Below are 23,819 nucleotides of genomic sequence, written 5' to 3' on the forward strand. Positions count from 1 at the left end.
GTTTTTCGCCCCCAATATAATTTGGGGGGGGGGTGTTTCCAAATGTTTACAAATTAACTTCAAATTAAATAGTTATATTGCTTTAAGTTTTGAGATTTATACAAGTTACTTTCTTTTCATATATACATTTATAATTATATGTGTGTGTGTGTATTTATAATATATACACATACATACATTTATAAAGCAAATGAGCCCATTTCAATGCATCATTCCATAGAGAATGATGTATCTGCACTCCCAGGAGTTTGTCAGTGATTGTGTTGATAACACAAGGAAAGAATGCTGCGAAATTTGAACAACCGGTAACCTATGCAGTCTTATTGTCCAAGGAGTCATCCTCTGTTAGTTTTTGGATCAGCTTGCATCACTTTAAGAATATGCAAGTCACTTAAATCTTGCCTAAACACAAAGCTAAGCTACTAACAAATGGAAAAAGTTTAATTGTTGCTGCTTGACGGGGGCCCAGATACAATATTTAAGTTCTTCAGTCTATTGATCAGTGATGGCTCCATGTTGCTGTGATTACCCCTAAAGCCTGGTATCACTGTTTAACCAATTGTGTTTCGTTCAGCTGTTGATGATTTTAAATTCATAGATATGCTTTTTTAAAAAAGATTGCACCAGTTCATTTTTTAATGACAATAAGTGGAAAGCAATGTCACTTAGGATTGGTCGGCTAGACTTCTAGTTAGCCACCTATTCTTCTGGCTGAGTAGATTACAAGACCTGTACTCAAGGCATCTTCTGACTATACAGTGGTACCTTGGTTTAAGAACAGTCCGATTTAAGAACAATTTGGTTTACGAACTACGCAAAACCTGAAGTAGTTTCCTGGTTTGCGAACTTTACCTCAGTCTAAGAATGGAATCTGAACGGTGGAAGGGCACTGGCGGCGGGAGGCCTCATTAGGGAAAGTGCACCTCGGTTTGAGAACGGTTTTGGTTTAAGAACGGACTTTCGGAACGGATTAAGTTCATGGGATGTGGGTGGTGCTGTGGGATGTGGGTGGCACTGTGGGACACGGGTGGCGCTGTTGGGACACGGGTGGCGCTGTGGGTTAAACCACAGAGCCTAGGACTTGCTGATCAGAAGGTCGGCGGTTCAAATCCCCGCGATGGGGTGAGCTTCCGTTGCTCGGTCCCTGCTCCTGCCAACCTAGCAGTTCGAAAGCATGTCAACATGCAAGTAGATAAATAGGTACCGCTCCAGCAGGAAGGTAAACGGCATCTCCGTGCGCTGCTCTGGTTCGCCAGAAGTGGCTTAGTCATGCTGGCCACATGACCCAGAAGATATACGCCGGCTCCCTCGGCCAGTAAAGCGAGATGAGCGCTGCAACCCCAGAGTCGGCCACGACTAAACCTAATGGTCAGGGGGTCCCTTTACCTTTACCCTTGTATGTACCACTGTACATACAAGTAGGCAGTAAAAATGCTGATTAAAAAAAGTTACATTATATTTCGTACTTACCTGTCATGCTGTTATCATTATAGTCTGTTTTCCAGATACACTGTCCACAAATGTAAGAATTTGATCTTACTTTGGAATCCATGAACATTTTCTTTAAAAAACTAATAACAATCCAAGCAGTTCCACACTGCAACTCTGTGACCTATGAGTATCAAACACTGAGATTTCATGTTAGCAGTAATTTATGCTCAGTGGGGAATAAAACGCCATGAGCTATTGAATTTCAATAATTAAGTCCAGGCCGGTGGCCCCTGTGCTCCATTTACAGACGGTACATGCCCTGGCTGTTTTTCAAATAGCACAGCCCATTTCCAACCCATGCAATTTAGCATCTGTGTGTGTTTTCCTAATCCAGTTTCTGTCACCTTTGTGAATTATTTCCAGAAATGTTTTTCATTTTAAGCACGTATGCTCCTATCCACTCAATTTCCTCTCCCCTCTGGCAATATAGTCCCTCTGAGGACACATATTTATTTAGGGAGGGAAACGCTTTCTGGCAGCTTCTCTTTAAGCTTGGTAGCTAGTCTTTGTTGAAAATACTTTGAGAAATGCACCGTACTTTTCCTTAAAGCCAGGCAGGGGTGAGGTGGCATTGAATACCTGCTAGTTTAGTAACCACCATGCATATTCATGACACCATCTTGGAAAAAATGGCCCTTAGTTTCCATTTTGGAGATGACTGGTGATTTGTATAGATTATGCCTTGCCAAGGAGCTGCGAGCATAAGCAAATTTGTACCTTGCAGTAATGTTTTCTTATTATTGTTGTTGTTGCAAATAAGTGGCATTGGTTTCCGTTCTGTCCCCTTGGTCTGTGCATGATAGACAGCAAATTGACCAGGTTTAGCTGCATGAGCTAAGGCAGCTAAACCATCATGGCAAGACTTCATAGGAGCAAATCTGACTGCTATCAGATTCGTATCCAGTGATATAGATTAGGGCCAAACGGTGGTGCTGTGGGTTAAACCACAGAGCCTAGGACTTGCTGATCAGAAGGTCGGCGGTTCAAATCCCTGTGGCGGGGTGAGCTCCCGTGGCTCGGTACCTGCTCCTGCCAACCTAGCAGTTCGAAAGCACGTCAAAGTGCAAGTAGATAAATAGGTACCGCTCCAGCGGGAAGGTAAACGGCTTTCCATGCGCTACTCTAGTTCGCCAGAAGCAGCTTAGTCATGCTGGCCACATGACCCGGAAGCTGTATGCCGGCTCCCTTGGCCAATAAAGCGAGATGAGCGCCGCAACCCCAGAGTCGGCCATGACTGGACCTAATGGTTTACCTTTACCTTTAAAAACAGTGTTAAATGTTTCTTTGTATTTAAAATTAACATATTTTTAAAAATACAAATAGCTGCTGGGGAGTGGGTATATTTGGATTGCAGCCAGTTGGGGTGGGGGGTGGGGCGAGTTTAATCCCTTCGCCGCTCCTGTGGTCCTTATGAATATTGCTCCCTTGCCGAGCCTATTTACATTGGAAGAAGTCTCTCACTGGCACCAATGAAGGGTAATATTCTTCATTATTATTATTTCTTAAATTTATATACTACCCTTCACCCAAAGACCTCAGGGCAGTTCACAACCTAAAAATTGTAAGCCACCTTGAGTGCGTTGCCAGAAGGGCAGTATGCATTAATACAGTGAACAATCAACTTTTACTTCTTAATTATAAAATAATCACAATGCCCAGACATTTCCCAATGAAATAGTTCCAGGAGAGGAAAAGTTAACCCACCTGCCCACTTCCTGCTCTTATCCTGATAACTGGCAGGCAATTCAACTGCTACTCTTTGCATTTCCTCCTTTGCATTTCTTTGCATATTAAATACCAAGATGTGTTGAACGTGGTAGCGTGCTCGGCTCTGTGTCTGTGTCCCTCGGAAGCATTCCTTTCTCCTGTACTCCACTCCTTGGAGAGGAGAAGTATCTCTGCCCCAGCGTGGTAGGTAGTAGCTCTGCAGGACTGTTTCACAGTATGGAGTAGCACTCCCCCCCCCAAAAAAATGTGTGGGGTACCTCTGCCCCACCCCATGTTGCTGGACAAGGACTGCCATTGCGTATCATTGGCAATGTGCTAAATCATGTGCTAAATCTGCTCCTACTGATGGGATTGGCTCTGGCGGCAACCACTGTTTTTACCTTTGCAGCTTGGCTTCTTCCTGGGTCAGGGCACTGTGAAGGTGACTTCATAGGAAAAACACACACTGTGAATGCTCTCTATCTCAGTGAGGCCTTCCTGGTTGCCCTAGATCTACAGATAGTACGTTCACAGTAAGGGCGGAGCCATGCAGCCACCGCTACTGACTCATCATATGTAGGGATGCTAACACATTTAGGGCATTTAATGAAATTTCACAGTTTGTTTTGAATAAGGCATAAGTGATCATAGGGTTTCTTTTTAAACTTTCTGTTGTGTGATGTGCACAGTTCTAGACAATGCAAAGCCTACACCAGAATCCCAATAAAAGTAAAAGACAGGAATTTTATGTTTTTTCACTTGATGCCTTTTATGAACTTTGGAACTTTTCTGAACAGTGTATACACAATATTGTGTTCAATATTGTGTGCTATTTTATTTTTTAAAAGAAAGATTGCAGTGTTCGAAAATGCTGGATTTCTTTTTGAATAGTGGCAAAAGTTCACTCATACATGCCAAGGTTTTCTTTCTTTTTCATTTTTCAATAATACTGAGCTGCTGCATTCAGATCTCTTTTCTGTGAATGTCCTTTCCTGTTCTATAAATAAGTTTTTTCCCCTATACTATACTTATCTTTTTTCCCTTTATGTACACAGAAAATGCTTCTTTGAAACATAAGTTTATGCAATGTCCGATGCTCACAGATTTTTGGAGGAATGTATTAAGATGTAGAAATACTATAGTCATACCTTGTGTTGCGTTCCGCTCTTGTTACGGACTTTCAAGGTACGAACGCGGCAAACCCGGAAGTGTTTACTTCCGGGTTTGCCACTTGTGCGGTAGTGATCTGCGCACTTCATGCATGCACAGAAGCACTCAATCACGCCACACACATGTGCAGAAGAGGTGCTCTAGTTTTGGACTTTTTGGGGTGCGAATGGCACCCCGAAATGGTAACTAGAGGTACCACTGTACGTTGCGGGAGATTAAATTGTCAGATGATAATATTATCCTACACCACATACCAACTACAGTATACGTGGTTTGACAGAGGGTCAATATAAATGGTCTCTTTGTGCCCCTACTTCTGCCAAAAGACTGATATTTAAAAATAACACCATGGCCCCCTTTGAACGATGGGTAGAAGATATGACAACTCTTGCAGCATACAGACGGATTGCTTTTAGATGTAGATTGTATATGGCTAAATATCAGGGGTTGTCAACCTGGTCCCTACCGCCCACTAGTGGGCGTTTCAGGATTCTAGGTGGGCAGTAGGGGGTTTTACGGCACAAACTGACTTCTCCTTCCATTGAGCACTGGTGGGCGGTAAGGAAATTTTACCATCAAGAAAGATGCATTAGTGGGCGGTAGGTATAAAAATGTTGACTACCCCTGGCTAAATATAATGATATTTGGAATTCATTTATAAAAAGCACAATGACTTGTTAATAATTTTATACCCGCTAGAATAATCATGCTACTTATATACAGTACCCATATTTTGTACTGTATCAGTTTCAAACACATTTTTCTTTTTGTTTCTTTTTGATTTTTCTTCACCTTTTCCACCTGATTTCTCTACTGATTTTTTCCCAATAAAATAGAAATATAAATAAAACTTACATGTTAAATCTGTACAGTCCCCAGAACACCATTAATTAATTAAAAGTGATTGAACACTTACTTTACAGCACTTTCTTTTCCCTTGCTTTACAATAGAAGGCTGTTGGGGTGGGCATGATTTGTTTACAATTGGGGAGAATCAGGACGTGGACTTGTGGATTTCTCCTACCCTTTTCTTCAATAAATTAAACATTTATTGTTTGTCTTAATATTCGTTCAATATTCCACCCTTTCTCCCAAAGAAGCCCGTTTGTATTTACTTTATCTGCTATAGCAATAATGACAAAACATTACTGGTTTGTTTGTTTTTAATTGCACAGGGTATTTGTTTTGCTTATGAAAAAGTATATCCCTCGCCCCAAACTGTGTTTAGAATACAGTGGTACCTCGGGTTAAGAACTTAATTCGTTCCGGAGGTCTGTTCTTAACCTGAAACTGTTCTTAACCTGAAGTACCACTTTAGCTAATGGGGCCTCCTGCTGCCGCCTCGCGATTTCTGTTCTCATCCTGAAGCAAAGTTCTTAACCCGAGGTAATATTTCTGAGTTAGCGGAGTCTGTAACCTGAAGCGTATGTAACCTGAAGTGTATGTAACCTGTGGTACCACTGTACTTAGGACAGAGAACTGGTTTCTAAGGGTGATCCCACCTTCATCCCCAGATCCTGAAAGCATGAGTCTTCTTGTGAAGAGGGGGCAACCCATGGGGGGTGGGGAGCAGTAGTGACAACATACGGTACTGTAGAAATGTAAGGGTGGATGGGGGACTTTTTAAGCAAAAGTTGATATGGATGTCAGGAATTGTATTTATATCTCTTGTAAAATAAGTGAGTCATAGGAAGCCTGCAGCTCTAAAGGTGCAACAGTGAAGGTGGGGTGGATTGGCAAAATGTTTATAAAATCATGGCAAGCACAGGGCAATAGCCAGGGCTTTTTTTTCAGCCGGAACCACCTCTCAGGTGGGCGCTGTTGCCATTCTAAGAGAACATAGTGAGTTCTCTTTTTCTAGGCGGGGGGGGGGGGAGCACTGGCAATAGCAATGTAACAAGCAATGCCTATTTCAGTAAGCCTAATGCCTGTTTTAGAAAGTGTTGAGTTTTAAAACCATCTGTAACAACAGAGTTCTCATCAGCATAAATAACTGTATGTTGAGGTTCAGGATTCCTTTATTGGTTTGTTTGTTTGTTTGTTTGTTTGTTTGTTTGTTTGTTTTCGTTTTAAGTAACTTGACTGGCACTCCTGGTGCCCCTTTTCATTTTGATGCATATCTTTCCCGCTGGCACTAAACACTTTTTCTGCTGTGTTCCAAGGATCTAAGTAAAGCAGCTCTCTGCAGTTCCCTTGCAGTCTGTTACTAGAGTGATAGTACATTTATAGTCCAAAATGGAAAGCAATGGTAATTTACATTCAACCAGGGATCCAGAACTGGTGGGCTGTGGATCTCCTGAGGATCACAATCTCCTGCACCCCTTAGGGAGGGGTCTGTGGGGGACGTGGTGACAAACCTAGGGAGCAATACAGGTGACCTGACCCACCGCTCTGTACCTTGTATTCAAACTATCCCTCCAAACTAAATAGAAGTCTAATGAAGCAGCAAGCAGGACTTAAACCCTCAATAGAAGTGATATAGCAGAAGGCATTGCATACCCTCCAACATTTCTCCGATGAAAATAAGGATGTACTATTCCATAGTAGTAGTAGTAGTAGTAGTAGCAGCAGCAGCAGCAGCAGCAGCAGCAGTAGTAATTTTATTATTTATATCCCATCTGACTGGGTTGTCCCAGCTACTCTGGGTGGCTTCCAACATATATATATATATATATATATATATATATATATATATATATATATATATATAACATTTTTTTAAACTTCCCTTTACAGCACTGCCTTCAGATGTCTTCTAAAGGTTGTACAGTGGTACCTCAGGTTACATACGCTTCAGGTTACATATGCTTCAGGTTACAGACTCCACTAACCCAGAAATAGTACCTCGGGTTAAGAACTTTGCTTCAGGATGAGAACAGAAATCGTGCTCCGGCGGTGCAGCAGCAGCAGGAAGCCCCATTAGCTAAAGTGGTGCTTCAGGTTAAGAACAGTTTCAGGTTAAGAACGGACCTCCGGAACGAATTAAGTACTTAACCCGAGGTACCACTGTATAGTTATATATCTCCTTGGCTCAGGGGTTGCATGACTCCATACCCACCAATATTTCTCTAATGAAAATAGGGACCTCCTAAGGAAAAGCAGGACATTCATGGATCAAATAAGAAACTGGTATGGCTTCTGTGAACCCAGGACTTTCCCTGGAAAATAGGGACACTTGGGGGAGGGTCTGTCATTGTATTTGGCAGAACCACACTGCAGAATTATGTTCTGTTTTTAGAGGGCAGAAACACCAGAACTTTTTTGCCGTTTGACAGAAGATTATTTTCTTGTTTCAAGCTTACAGTCTTTCCTGTTAAATGTTGCAGCTGCTATTGGGAAATCTGCATGGCAAGCTCTGTATTTCCTTGGGGTTTTACGCTGTCTCTTTCCCCATTTTGGCTAATCAGTCCACCGTGCTACATGATTGCAGAAGTAATTCCACAATGTGCTTACAAGCACATTTACATGCCTGGAGACCAGGGGCTTTTCCAATAGCAGCCTAGATTTCAGGTTTTATCTTATGGATTCTCTAGATGGAATGTTACTCCATTATGGTAGCTAGAAGACAAGGTCAGCAGCTTTGCTTGACTAGGTGGAATGAGTAAGATAATAGGATTTTGACTGATGTGTGTGTTGTCCCAAGGGCTTAGAGATCATTGGTTTCTTGATGTTGTGAGTCATGACCGACAGTCAGTCATGCAGTGAACACTGATTTCAACCCCTGTAAATTATTTTGTTTTGTTTACAAGTCTTTTTCCTACTGGTTTCCCGAAAATAAGAAGCAAATGAATATGGTTAGAACCTACAGTTGGTAATTGCAAATCACACCTTATTGTTGTAATGTCTGTAATGTCAAATAGAGGGAAGAAGGCTGCTCTACAGCTAAGCACAGTAACGGCAAGAATTATTACTAGTACAAGAACAATTACATTGATGCTGCATAGTTATAGACACACACAGGCAAAGAATTCCAACCTCTTACACATGTGCCTTGGTTATTATTTGCAATCAGCTGATCATGACCAAAGGTGTTAAAGCTGTAGGAAGGCCCATTCTACCTCGTATCAGACCCTTCTCAAAATAAATATCATGGAGGAAAAATCCAGGAGAAGCTTTACATGTGCAAGTTCTCAAGTTCAATCCCTGGCATTTCCAAGGACTGGCTCCCAAGAAGCCTATCTGAGACCACAGACAATTGCTGCCAGTTGGGGTAGGCAATACTGGGATCAATAAACCAATGTTCTGACACTCAGTATCATCGAATGATGAAAATAGGACACCAAATGACCTTACCTCCCATTGAGAATGATTGCCGTCATATATGGAAGCTTCGGTTGGTGAGTCCATAATGTGACAAAAATGGATGCATCTTTCCTGGGTCTGATCTGCTGCTTCCCTGGGACCAAATGTCATTGTACTTTGTGTGTTCACTGTATAGGCCAGGGGTGAGGAACACTGGACCTTCCAGATGTTGCTGAACCATAACTCCCATCATGTTATAGTTCAGCAACATCTGGAGGACCAAAGGCTTCCCACACCTGGTACAGGAGGAATATAAAGTGGTTTGTTGTTTGTGTATGACAAAGATATGAGTAAAATGGAACTATCCTATACGAACCAGAGCTGAACTCTATGAACAGAAGTCGCTGTATATATTTTTCTTGTTTAAGTTCCTTAAGATATAACTATTACTATCAATGAATGTTCTGGTGTTTCTACTCGGAAGGGGGGTGTAATGAAAAATGTTCATCTTAAAAACTTTTAACAAAATACTTTGTATATTTTAGAGCTTGATGCATAAACATTTTGTTCACTCAGACCAGACTCAAAGCAATAGCATTGGTTTTTGTTTTGTTTATTTTTACATATTTCCACAAGGAGCTATGAAGAGACAAATCTAGGGTGCTGAGATGTTGTTACTCTGCAAATCATTCAGTGTAGTCTTAATTATCCCTAATCTCTCATTTGTTTCCTTCCTGGTTTGTCATGACATGTTTCCTGAGATGCACTATCATCTATCTATCTATAATCTATCTATATGGTGCAAGGTTGCTGATCATATTTGAAGAATGGCCTTTGCTGAACTGCTTCACCCAAGTCATTTTCTCATTTTATACCTCAGGTTGACATGAAGCTAAAATCTTGCTCTAATCCTTGGAGGGATATAATTACACAAATAAATGAATAACGCTTGAATCTTTTGCTTTATTGCTCTCTCACTCCTCCATGCAGACTTATATTGCAAACTCATGCAGAAGATGCAGGGGAACCATTCAGATATGCTTCTTGCTGTTTACAAACAACCAGTCAGAAGTCTGACTAATAATCTATGCTGTGTTAGCTGGTTGTGATTTTCAAATGATTAAGAACAAGCTCCATTAGTTCCAGAGAGGTTTCAACAGAGTTTTTAAAGTGGATTTTCCAGCTTCACAAATTCCCCATCCATCGCCCCACATTGAAAAAAACCCAAAGCCAAATTAACACAAAGTGTTATTTGCTCCTTGCTTGCACCCTGTATCAGTGGCAGTTTCTACACAGGAGTCAGTCGTTCTTATTGGCTATGCAGTAACAAATAAGACAATCCAGTGGCCCTTGCAGCAATGAAGATCGAAACTCAGCGACACACCAATACAAGGGCCATTGGATCATCCTGAAAGCTATCTTACCTATTCCTGCTGATTCATCAAATTAGTGCTGCCAAAATTGATACCTCTCAAACACTTCGCTTTTCCAGTTTTCACCAAGATTGCCTGTTAAGTACAACTCTGCTGGTGGGATATGCCTGTTCATTTTATGCTGCAGTCACTTGGGCCCACAGTGCAGCCTTTCAGTATTGACTGCCATCAGGGTAGCTCCAGACATCATGTGGTATTATTCTTTGGATATTTATAGGCTCTGTGGTGGAGGGCATACATATGAGTAAAGAAAGAGCAAGGTAACCACTCCTTCCCCTTCCTGACTAAAAACATCCCTGTATCATTGTGTCAGACACGGACCCTGACTTGTGCTTGTTCTATCCCAGGCTATTGTTCACCTCTGCCATCTGGCATATATTTATGCAACGCCCATGAGGGTCATCTTGCTCAGCCCTTGGTTCTGCTATGTTCTTACAGTGATGAGTCACTGCCCATTCTCTCTCAGTTTAGAAAAATATCACAGGACAGGCCCCAACTCTTCCTTCAGGGCTTCCAGGTTCCTCATCTCTCCTCCTCCAACCCGTCTCCTCTCAGTTTACAGCAGCTGGCAAGCACAGCACAAGCTGGGAGAGGCTCCCAGGCTGACATCGACTAGGCCAAACAGACTGGGGCGCACAAGGTTTCCAGGCCGCTTATCTGAAAAATACCTTTGAATGAGATAAGCTTACCGATAAACTGGCCTTGCAGTGGATTTTCAAAAAGCATTCCTCAGCAAAGCAATAAAGTTGCTACTTCGGCCAGGTGACTCAGTGGCGTCAAAGCACAGCCAGAGCCAGGGCAGCAGTAGGGCTCTCCATTTGGCAGGGTGGTCTGCTCAGCATCCTCTGCCAAAGTATTTTGTCTATGTCTGCACAAACAAGTTGCGAGCCACTGAAGTATTCTTTTTCAGAGGATTTCTAGATTGTCTGCTCAGACTTGGTCCATGATTATGATTGGTCTATCTGAAAGGCCTGGCTAGCAGACAGAGCGGGGTTAGTGGGCAATACCATATGGATTAATAAATTAATAGCAGATTTCTCTGCCTCACTTACTGAATATCTTCTGCCTCCTGTACCCAGTAGAGCTTCTCTCTCATATTTATGTGTTGTGGTATGAGTGGGTGCGGAGAAAGGAAAATAGTGTGCATAGCACTCTTCCAAGAAAGCCAAAGGCAAACGGAACCTGTTTTCATTGGTCAAAATTTGGGCATTGAATGTGTTGACAGTGTATTGTACAGTGGTACCCCGGGTTACAGACGCTTCAGGTTACAGACTCCGCTAACCCAGAAATCGCAAGGCGGCGGCATTGGTTCATTGCGGCAGCGGGAGGCCCCATTTGCTAAAATGGTACCTTAGGTTAAGAACAGTTTCAGGTTAAGAACGGACTTCCAGAAGGAATCTTAACCAGAGGTGCCACTGTATGTACACGCTATACATTTTAAGCGTATCAAAAGCACACCACCATACCCCAAGAATGAAGACAGGAGTGCCTGGCATGCTGTGGTCTATGGGGTCACGAAGAGTCGGACATGACTAAACGACTAAACAACAACATACCCCCAGAATCTTGGCAAGTGTAATTAACCTTCACAGAGCTACAAACTACAATTCCTAGGGTTGTTGGGTTTTGGGGGGTGGGAGGGACACTTTAAATGTACAATTATAGGCAACCAATGTCAAATTCTTTGCAGGGCCCCCAACTTATTGTCATGATCCTCACTCATATTTGTTGCCAAGCCCCATTGTTCCAACCTCAATACAGTAATCTACATCCTTGTTGTTGTTGTTTAGTCGTTTAGTCGTGTCCGACTCTTCGTGACCCCATGGACCAGAGCACGCCAGGCACTTCTGTCCTCCACTGCCTCCCGCAGTTTGATCAAACTCATGCTGGTAGCTTCAAGAACACCATCCAACCATCTCATTCTCTGTCGTCCCCTTCTCCTTGTGCCCTCCATCTTTCCCAACATCAGGGTCTTTTCCAGGGAGTCTTCTCTTCTCATGAGGTGGCCAAAGTATTGGAGCCTCAGCTTCACGATCTGTCCTTCCAGTGAGCGCTCAGGGCTGATTTCCTTCAGAATGGAGAGGTTTGATCTTCTTGCAGTCCATGGGACTCTCAAGAGTCTCCTCCAGCACCATAATTCAAAAGCATCAATCTACATCCTTAGACACAACCAAGTCTAGACATCTAATTTTTATCTAACTTTGAGAGGTGCGTCACCCAACCTTTGCTAAAGTGGGTTGCCCACTCAGTTCCTGAAAAAAATACCTTGAATAAGATTTGTTCACAGCCAAAGTCCTTGGCTTTTGCCAACGTTAGTCCTTTTTTAATAGAAACTAATGGTTTTAGGAGCAATCTACCTTCTTGCCTTCTTTGGGTTGTGTATCTTGCAGTAAGTGGAAAACTGACCTCCACTCCAAATCTTCCACCCTCTCCATAGCAACTATACTGTGTATTCTTGTTGTATGTGTGAGAGAGAATTCATTAGTGCTTCTTTCTGTAAACTCCTGCATTGACCATTTCCCCACAATCATCACCACCTGGTGGCTGTGAACAGCAAAAACTCCCTAATGTCAAATTTTCTCAGCTCAGTCTTCCAAAGAAAATTTTACAACACCAGTACAATTTGCTTCAGAAGATTGGCTGCACTATTTTATTTATTGTGAAACCTTAAAACTACTGTTGCCACAATAAATGTGCTAATATTTTAAGGTGCCACAATACATCAACTCACCAGTTAGGTGTGCAGTGCAATGCTTATGTCTTTCTTTATAAGTTAGCCCTTCTGAGTTCTGTGGGACTTGCTTGGAATAAGTATGAGGGGGTTTAAAGTCCTATGACTTAATTAAACGTATACTTTACGGTGCTATTTTTTTAGAAAAGAGGTGCCAGAACTCACCACGAATGCCTCCCTTGTTCTCTTATAATGGCAATGGCACCCACCTGAGAGGTGCCAGAACTGAGTTACAGCAAGTTCCGGCTGAAAAAAAGCACTGCGTGTGAATTACATTTAAGCACAAGAATTTATAAAATAACCAGTTTCCATTTTCCTGTATGAGGAAGAAAGAAATGTCCATTACATAGAGCTTATGGTTCATTGCAGATGTCATCAGCAACACTTTGTGTAGGGTGCACATTTTAAATTCTGTAATGTTTCATAATGGCTATCATCATCAGTACATTAAATGCTATCAACACTTTTTGCTATCCGCAGGTTGTTGCCATCGTTATGGATATGTTTACAGATGTGGATATTTTTAAAGAAATTGTAGAAGCATCTACTAGGGGAATTTCAGTGTACCTTCTACTTGATGAATCTAACTTCAACCACTTTCTGAAGATGACAGAGAAACAAGGCTGTCAAGTTCAAAGGCTCAGGGTAAGTCATTTGTTCAGTGAGAGAGGAAAATATTTAGCACTCAAGTGCTCCAAAATAATAAATTGACATGTTAGTTGCAAAAATTGAATATAGCAGCAGTGTATGAACATTGAGCAATGTCTGTAAAGAAAAACTTTCTATGGTCTTGCAAATATGCTGCACCTTAAAAGCTGCCTTTGCAGTGATACTGACATGAGAGCGAGATTTTTCTAACAGCACAATCCTATCTGTGTTTACTTGGGAGTAAGTCACACTGTGTCCAATTTGAGCTTTACCCTCCAATAAGTGGGTTAAGGAGGGTGACCTGACACCCTTTCTCAAGTGCTCATTAGTAAATTCCATTGAAATTAATTGGATTTCTTTCTGAGCAAGCATGGGCAGGATAAAGGTGTGCAGCTGTAATTGTGTGCAATCTGATGGGCTTTATCTGGGACGTGCAGACAGTGCACCCCAGGATCTCCAGGGAGCGAGCTGCTTAAAACTGTTGATGCAAGGAAGTGAGCAGTGATGGGAGCAAAAAGAAGGAGCCACGGGCTTTCATCTCCTCCTGGAAGTAGTGTGTGTTTAGCCCAGAGGGAAACAGGAAATGATTGGGCAGGAGAAACAGCAGTGAAGTAGAGCTAGGGCTACCATCCTAAAGATATCTTGCCCAAGAGCCAAACAAAACCTGGAGTCAATAGCGTGGGTGAGAATAGCAAGGAGAACGGGAGGTGGGGTTTTTTTTGCCCCCTTCCATCCATTTGCATCCATTCTTTTGAAGACACGCAGAAGGTATTTCCTTCCTTAAAGAACTTTGGCAACCAGAATCCAGTGCTGTGTGATTAGAACAGCAATTGCATGTTCTGTTGGCTCTCTGATTTTTTAAAAATGAATGTTTTATGATCTTCAAATGGAGGAATCCCTAGGATTCCAGCTTCAAGCTGCCACAAGGACATTTCACAAATACAGGTTTTATACTGGCAAAGCGATAAACAGGCTGTATCTCCATGCCTGCAAATTTTAATTGGCTATTATGGTATCATTGCACTGATCTGACCCAACTGCCCTTAACTGAGGGTGTTCCTGTTTTGTTTTTTTTAATAGGTTCCTGTTTCCCCCACACACACTGCTGTGTTGGTTTTACTCCTATAAGTCACTTGTGTTGCGCCTCTTGTAGCAAATTGTACGCAATTATAATGTATCAGGGTGACTTAGGCTGGCTTGTAGTTGACCAATTATTTGGGTGGAACCCATGAAGCAACACCAGCTACTGTGTGAAGCTCCTTAGCAGTGATGCAAACCTTAGTAAAATAATATTTTCATTTTTATTTTACGCTGCAAAAAATTACATACCACAGTTCCAGGGTGGTTTACAAAGAAAATAAAAATAGAAAATGGGGGGGGGGGGAATTATCATCCCTTTGCACTCTCTGAAAATCTATCTCAGAAGGTTAAGAAACTCTCTGGGACCGTGTCAGAGGTGCTGTCTGGAGCTGCTGAGGAAGGGAGGAATTGGCAAAAGTGGCAAGTCCTCTTCCATCAGCAAGATCCCTTCATTTTATCAAAAGACTATGGTAACCAAAAGAGCAAATATGTTTTGCCTATCAAAAATATGCTGTATAATGAGGTGATTAACCAGGAAAAGCATATATGAGGGTTGCTCATTGAAAATGTGGGTTTAGTATGTGGCAGTGAGAAATTCCATGTTAGAGAGCCCTAGGAGAGCCCTAGGAATTGAAAATAAGGCTGGTGATATAATGCCATGATATAAATCGATGATGTGACCACAGTTGGAATTATGAGTAATAGCTGACTAAATCAAGGTAGGAGTAAATGGATTTACTTATCTGCATTGATTTCAGTGTGTCTGCTCTGAGTACGGCTTTTCTGAATATCACTAACTATGGCCAGTTCTGGTCACCACACCGAAAAAAATGATATTGTAGAGCTGGGGAAATGGCAGCAATGGGCAACCAAAGGCTGAAGGGTGGGACTGACACTACTTCTTCACTTAGTAACTAACTAAACTGCGGAATTTGCTTCCGAAGATGGCTCTGAAAAGAAATTAAACAGATTCATGGAGGGTAAAGCTATCAGTCTGCCTACAAGTCATGATCATTCCAGAAATAGATGCGGTATGCTATTGCCTTCATGCCTCAATTACGGGATACCATAGACATCTGGTTTGTTGAATGGTTTCTTTAAATGTAAAGGTTCATCATTGTTCCACTCCATGTGTATGTCTTTAAGGGGCCGGAGCAAGGGCCAGAGCAAACTAACGAGACCCAGCTTTACAGCTGTGTAACATAGCAGGTGCTGCTGAGTTGTATTTGATTAAGGTGTGTCAGCATCTGGGTGTAGTATATAAGGAGCAGCACCTAGCTCTCCCATTACCCTGGGGGATGGGTTGGTGGTTGGGTCATGTTTGTTTGTTTGTTAGTATATTTAGTGTAAATGGAGTTTTTGTATTTCTTATTAAAACCTTCTTTAAGTTATTTTTGAGTCCTTTCTTTTTAATGCATGATCTCCCCAGCAAGCTCTCTGCAGCGTTACCATACTGCAAAAAGCCAACATGGTTGACCACTGTGGGAAATGGATTGCTAGCCTAGAGAAGCCTTTGATTCAGCAGGACTCTTCTAATATGCTTCTATTCATATGTGTAGTACCAGAGCACTATGGGCTTATCTACACTTACCTGTTCTCCTACTCTTTCCAGGCAGAGATCTGTGTTTTAATGCTCAGTCTGTGAGCATTGTCTTTTTGTTGTTGTTGTTTCCCTAAGCTTTTTCTGCAGAAACCCACTCTCTAAAGCCAAACTGGAGCAAAAGTCAATTTGGGTTTTGCACAGATTGATGCTTCCTCTGATAGAACTTTAAAGAGTGTTTTTTGGGTTTTTTGTGAGGAAAACTCTGGGGCCAAAAAAAGGAGGCACTTTAAATTGCAGCCTGGAAAGAGCAGAGGAAAGATAAGCATTGATAAACCCTGTGATCAGCCTCAGCTATAGGTAGACACAGTGGTTTTTTTCTAAAAAAAATGTTTAGGGGTACTCTCTTTTTGACTCAAGAAAACCACCATTTTATAGTTCAAACCGGGGGAATAAATACAGTTAATGGACAAAAGTACAAAGATTCACAAAATGTTTAGGGATATGCGTACCCCCAGAAAAACAGCGCTGGGTAGACAGACACACTCTCTCGCTCTCACTTTCTCTCTCCCAATCTTTCTCTCTCACACACTATTTTATGGTCCCATCTTAACTAATATGGATATGAAAACCTCTTTCTGTGGTGTTGTCTGGATTAAAGAGATTAGGGTTCCTTCTACATGTAATAAGAACTGTGAAGTGTTTTAAATCCAATTACTAGATAGTTAATCCAGTTAAACAAACTAGGTTTCCCCCCCTGCATTAACATGCTTTGGCTTTCTCAGCACAGGTAGTGTTTAAAGCTGCAACCCTCTGTACCCTTGCTTGGGGCTAAACCTCCTTTTGATTTTACTCAAAACTGGAAATTAGGCATAAGACCGGCTTGTAAATTGTTCTGTATTTGTTTATATTAATGCATTCCGACTTTTTCATACAATTTCTCATTTTTTTTCCCAGAACATGAGGGTGCGTACAGTAAAAGGACAAGATTATTACTCCAAGTCAGGGGCGAAATTCCATGGGAAAATGGAACAAAAATTTCTTCTCGTTGACTGTAAGAAAGTCATGTATGGTACCTATAGGTAAGAAGCTATGCACATGTTAGATATAATTTATATATCTTCAGTGTAATGTTGCTGTGTGTTCTTGTCCACAGGAGGAACGTGTGCTAGGGTGGTCTTGGGCCAAGAGACATGGTGTGCCATGGGGACAACTGAACCTTTCCCGTAAGGGGGTTAGCAATGGAATGAAGAGCCAGGATCAGGGTTATTACAGGAGTGAAAGATTATTTACAGAGACCAGCAACTGTGAGACCAACTCTATAGAGGGGATGGAGATAGATGAGTCAAGCACAGGCAAAGGCAAACAGGTGTTTTGGGACTACAACTCCTATCATCCCTAGCTAACAGGACCAGTGGTCAGGGATGATGGGAGTTGTAGTCCCAAAACATCTGGAGGGCCGAATTTGCCTATGCCTGGTCAAGCATAATCAATGTCCTTGCCCTATGTAAGAAAGCTGGAGAGTACATATTGGGTTACAAATATGAAGAGATGAAGGTTGTGTGTGGCAGATAAGAGGAACTAACATTTGGCTGAGAGAAAACATAGGTAATCTAAAAGAAGGGAGAGAAGTCAGGTTTTTTTTTAAAAAAGACGTTAAGGCACAGATTTTTACATAGCTCAAATGGAGCAAGAACAAAGGCTGTTTTCCTGGAGGAATCTATGAATCCCAAGAACAACCTCAATACAGGGGCTGATTTACCTTTGGAAATCTGTGGTTTTTTGTTTTGTGGGAAAAGAAGCCCTTCGGGTCCCGTTAGCCTAAGAACAAGAGGAATGTTGTCAGAGCAGACCAAAGGCTCTGATGTACATTGTTAGAAGGATGGTACATTTTGTTGCCATGGGTACTTTGTGTGAAATGTGTGACTCATAAGGGTATCCATGTGCATAATTGGGACGGTGGTTTCTGAACTTACAGCTTCTACGCGGGAGCACCAGAAACAGAAGCATTTTTGATAGCACACTGAGAGGAGGAGACATTTGAAGCAACCCATTGGTATCTGTCACTTTAAGACTGAGCTCTTAAACCATAGAGTGCTTGGGTGAAGTAGCCAGAGAAATTTATGTCTTCACACAAAGATTTCAGTCCCTCTTTTTCCTTTTGGCTCCAGCTTACAATATACTGTCAACATGGGTTCTTTGGGGGAGCATGCATGATTATTATGAGAACCAAATATCAGTAGCAGCAGCATCTTCTAAGAAAACTCATAGTGGCTAACCTAGAACTTACCATAGTCTGTTACGCAGAATTGGATTAAGTCCACATCTGTTTTGCCTAAACAGCATTGTAGCATTGGGTGCTCCCAGCTCATTCACCAGACCTATTGGATAATCCCATGCCTGCCATCTGGAGTGATTTTGGAAGAAATAATAATAATAGTTGTTATTGAATCGTCGGGCTGCCAGAGATCGTCGGGCTGCCAGAGAGAGAGACTGTGTCAAACTGCGGAAACAGTTGCAAACTGTGCTAGAAAGCAATTGTTACATTTGAGCAGAAAAGACTGATTGGGATACTGTTACAAGCACCTTTCGTGAAACTTTGTCGATTTATAAAAGGTGCTTTGGGAGATCTTGAATTTATGAAGGGACTTTTGGATTAACGAATTTATTGTTTTGAAGCAATCTGGAACTTCAATGGCGGATTACTTCCTTCCTTGTCTTTGAAATCGGGTGGCACTCCCCCTACAGGGCTTTCGGATTACAAAATCCTGGGAACTGACTTTTGTTTTGAATTCCATCTCACTGGCTGTTTACTCCTGAATTTGTCTTTCCCATGGAACAATAGACAATTTGACCTTGAACATTGACAGATGTGTAATGAGTGGTGCAGGGAGAACAAGAGCGTCTAAAGCAAAGGAATCTAAAGAGGCTAAGGAAAAAGAAAAGGAAAAGGAAAGAAGACCAGCACAATTTGTACAAACAACATTGACCCAAGGACGCCGCTCGTCGGTTCCAGCTGTACTGGTGTCTCATAGAGAACAAGGGGAAATAACTGAGAAGTCCACTGAGGAAGATATGGCAGCAGGTGGGTCAGATACATTATTAAAACAAATATTGGAGCAACTATCAAGTTTAAATCAGAAGGTGGACGATCAGTCTGTGAAGATAGATAAAGCAACTTCCTCGATTCAAAAACTGACTGACCAAGTTTCCCAGCACACGCAAGCTATAGAGAAATTGCAAGGAGCAACAGCGGAAAATCGAGAATTAGCTGGAGAAGCAATCCAGAAAGTGGGAGTCCTACAAAAAGAGGTTGAAGAAATAAAAGGAGAAGTTAGGCCCCTGCACAAACAGGTGGGTGAACAACAAGTCTATCTGTCAATGGTGGAACTGAAAAATCGTGAGAGCAACATCAAATTGAGAGGTATTCCAGAACTCGAGCAAGGAGATTTGATTGGATACTTAACACAGGAATTCTCGAAGTTCTGGGGTTTAAAGGAAGACACGGATTTTAAGATTGTCTCGGCATATAGATTGGGAAGACTGGTAAGGAAAGACAGATCCAGAGACTGCTTGATAATTTTAAGAACAAAGGAAGAGAGAGACAAGATCCTAGGCCTTCACTTCAAAAAAGCAATTGAAATACAAGACAAAAGAGTGGAAATTTACAGAGATATCCCGAGGCAGCTGCTGGACCTTAGAGCCACCTATACAGAACTAGCAAAATTGCTGAGACACAACGCAATCCCCTATAGGTGGGAGTTTCCACAGGGATTATCCTTCACCTACAAAGAAAGGAAGGTTAAAATAAGAACACCTGAAGATAACCAAAGGTTCCTTCACGACCACGGAGAAGATCTCCAAAAAGGAGCGGATTGGTTTCCAGTTTTACTAGCACCAGCACCGCCCGGAAGTGGGCCAACGCCTATACCTTCGGGATCTGAACAAAAGGAAGACACCCCATCTTAAGAACATCTTAAATAGAACAGGATGTCTCTGCAGCTACTTAGTTGGAACATAAATGGCGGGAATTCTCCGGAAAAAAGGAGAAGGATATTTCATATCCTAAAAAAAGAACAATTGGATGTAATATGTTTGCAAGAAACACATGTGACTAGGCTCCACAGGAAAGTATTAATTAATAAAAGACTTGGCCAAGAATTTATCTCATCAGACAAAGTTAAAAAAAGAGGTGTTGTAATTTATGCAAAGGAGAACCTGTCGCCAAAATTTTTATTTAAAGATGATCATGGAAGAATCCTCGCAATTGAAATTCAAACACAAGGGGAAAAGATTTTGATATTAGGAATCTACGCGCCAAATGATGGAAAATCAGAATTCTACAAGAAGCTGCATGAGACAATGATGGACTATTTGGACTATGCTAATATTATTGTGATGGGAGATATGAATGGGGTGGTGTCTACAAATATGGACAAATCCCAAAATCAAAACTTAACAACAGACGGCAGACTCCCTAAAACTTTCTTTGAAATGACAGACAATATGGACTTGATCGACATTTGGAGGACAAAGAACCCCTTGGGTAAAGAAGGAACTTTCTTTTCCGAGGCCCATTTGTCATGGACACGAATCGACCAAATTTGGATATCTAGAGGGCTGGCTCCGAAAACGAGAAAAGTGGAAATCTGCCCAAAAACCTGCTCCGACCACAATGCCATAAAAATGGAACTGAGACTTTTCCCAACTGGATCCTTCAGATGGAGAATGAATGACACCTTGTTAAGAGATCAAGAGATTGTGAAGAAGGCCCAAAAAACATTAAAGGACTACTTTGAAATAAATTTGAACACTACGGTGGAGAAAAGAACAATCTGGGATGCAAGTAAAGCTGTAATGAGAGGGTTTCTGATTCAACAGAATTCGATAAAAAGAAAATATTGGAATGGAAAAAAAGAAAAAATTTTAGAGAAAATAAGTGAAGGAGAGAAAAAATTGAGAATCAAACCGAAATCCAAAGAGGTGCTAAGAGAGATCAAATTTCATCAAGCACAATATTCGAAACTGATCAATCAAGAGATTGAGTGGAAAATTAAACAAATGAAGCAGAGATCATTTGAATCAGCAAATAAATGTGGAAAGTTGCTGGCTTGGCAGCTGAAAAAAAGACAAAAGTTAAATACGGTTACAAATCTGGAGATTCAAGGAAAAATAGTTCAGAAACCAGAAGAAATAAGAAAGTGCTTCCACAGATATTTCAAAGAGCTCTACGCACAGGGGCCTCAGAAAGAACCGGAAATGGACCAATTTTTGGAAACAAATGGACTACCAAAAATAAGTCAAGATAAAAGATCAATTCTTAACAGCAAAATAACTCAACAGGAAATCGAAGGTGCCATCCAAAACATGCAGCTGGGCAAATCTCCAGGCCCGGATGGACTTACCTCCAAATATTACAAAACTTTGAAGGATTTCTTGATACAACCGTTGTTGGAGGTTTGTAACCAGATCATGGAGGGGAGGAAGGCACCGGAAACGTGGAAAGAAGCATTTATCACATTGATTCCCAAGTCAGAAAGGGAAAAGACTCAGCTCAAGAACTACCGTCCCATCTCACTCCTGAATGTGGATTACAAAATTTTTGCAGACATTTTAGCAAGTAGACTTAAAAATGTGTTAAATGAAGTAATTCACAAAGACCAAGCAGGCTTTCTCCCTGGTAGACACATGTCGGACAATACCAGGAACATCATTGATATTTTGGAGCTGTTGCGAATTAGAAATACAAGGGCTGCTTTAATCTTTATTGATGCGGAGAAAGCATTTGACAACATTTCTTGGATGTTTATGAAGAAGAACTTGAAAGGGATGGGAGTGGGACGGGGGTTTGAAAATGGACTAGAAGCAATCTATTCAGAACAAAAAGCTAAACTGATAGTGAACAATGTGGTATCGGAGGAACTTCGAATTGAAAAAGGGACACGACAGGGGTGCCCTTTATCCCCTCTGCTATTTATTTCTGTTCTGGAGGTATTGCTGAATATGATTAGGGAGGACCAGCTGGTGCAAGGTATAGAGGTCGGAGCGAAACAATACAAACTGAAAGCCTTTGCAGATGACCTAGTCCTGACAGTACAGGAGCCAGTATCTAGTACAAAGAGAGTTTTGGAACTTATTTTGGAGTTTGGTCGGGTGGCGGGATTTAAGCTAAACAAACAAAAAACTAAGGTTTTGGTCAAAAATCTGACACCTACAGAGATAGAGGAGTATCAGAAAGAGACAGAGCTAAGTGTGGTTAAAAAAGTGAAATACCTGGGGGTATACTTGTCCACTAAAAATTTAAACCTTTTTAAAGATAACTATGAAAAATGTTGGTTGGAAATTAAAAAAGACTTGGATATTTGGTCAAGATTGAAACTTACCTTGTCAGGCCGAATCGCAGCTATAAAGATGTGTGTTTTGCCTAAAATGCTATTTTTATTTCAGACCCTTCAGGTCGTGGACAGAATGGAATGTTTTGGAAAATGGCAGAAGGATATTTCTAAGTTTGTCTGGCAGGGCAAAAAGCCCCGAATAAAATTTAAAATACTAACCGACTCAAAAGAAAGAGGGGGGTTTGCCCTGCCGGACCTAAGGTTGTACTATGAAGCTGCAGCCTTCTGCTGGTTGAAGGATTGGTTCTTGTTGGAAAACACCGATGTCCTAGATCTGGAAGGGTTTGATAATGTGTATGGTTGGCATGCATACTTGTGGTATGACAAGGCGAAGGTTCATAAATTGTTTAAAAATCATATTGTCAGAAAATCAATTTTTGCCGTCTGGACGAAGTACAAGGATTTATTAGAAAGCAAGACCCCGAGGTGGCTATCACCTGTGGAAGCCAAGATTTCTAAAAAAAAGCCCAATATGGAGGCCTACTGGCCAAAGTATTGGGAACTGATTGAAAGAGTTGGAGATAACTGGAAGCTCCAAAGCCAGGACAAATTAAAAGGTAAGGTGCGAGATTGGCTACATTATGCTCAAATTCAAGAGGTATTTAAAATGGACAGAAAAGTGGGTTTCCAGTTGGAGAAATCGAAACTGGAGACGGAGCTACTAGAACCAAAGACTAAGGTACTTTCGAGGATGTATGACTTGCTGCTTAAATGGAACACACAGGATGAAACAGTTAAATCTGCTATGATAAAATGGGCACAGGATGTGGGACACAACATTATGTCTGAAGACTGGGAAAGGTTATGGAACACCGGTATGAAATTCACGGCATGTAGTGCCTTGAAAGAGAACATTATGAAAATGGTATACCGGTGGTACATGACTCCAGTCAAGCTGGCTAAAATATATCATCTCTCTGATAATAAGTGTTGGAAATGCAAGGAGGCAGAAGGGACATTCTTTCACCTCTGGTGGACCTGCCCGAAAGTAAAGGCCTTCTGGGAAATCATACATAATGAGCTGAAAAAGGTATTTAGATATACCTTTTCTAAGAAACCAGAGGCCTTTCTCTTGGGCATGGTGGACCGGAAGGTGCCAAAGAAGGACAGAACCTTGTTTATGTATGCAACCACAGCAGCTAGGATTCTCATCGCTAAGTTCTGGAAAACACCAGATTTACCCACACTGGAGGACTGGCAGACGCAGTTGATGGACTATATGGAGTTGGCAGAAATGACTGGCAGAATCCGAGATCTGAGCGAAGAAACTATGGAGGAGGACTGGAAAAAATTTAAGGACTATTTGCAAAAACATTATAAGTTGTTTGAATGTTAAGATAGCGCACGATTAAGAAATGTTATGTTTCCGCAATTTATTTTAA

General features: G+C 41.5%; 1 protein-coding gene across 1 annotated transcript in view; it reads left to right on the forward strand.

Annotated features, from left to right (window-relative positions):
- FAM83B (family with sequence similarity 83 member B) overlaps positions 1 to 23,819 on the forward strand; it is a 52,671-nt gene that overhangs the window by 24,323 nt on the left and 4,529 nt on the right. The window contains exons 3-4 of the mRNA XM_081187072.1: positions 13,255 to 13,419; positions 17,000 to 17,124. Of these exons, the coding sequence (XP_081043198.1) occupies positions 13,255 to 13,419; positions 17,000 to 17,124 (290 nt within the window). The remainder of the gene's footprint in view (positions 1 to 13,254; positions 13,420 to 16,999; positions 17,125 to 23,819) is intronic.

This window comes from Podarcis bocagei (assembly GCF_964188305.1).
Source record: "Podarcis bocagei genome assembly, chromosome: 3".
Taxonomy (NCBI): Eukaryota; Metazoa; Chordata; class Lepidosauria; order Squamata; family Lacertidae; genus Podarcis; species Podarcis bocagei.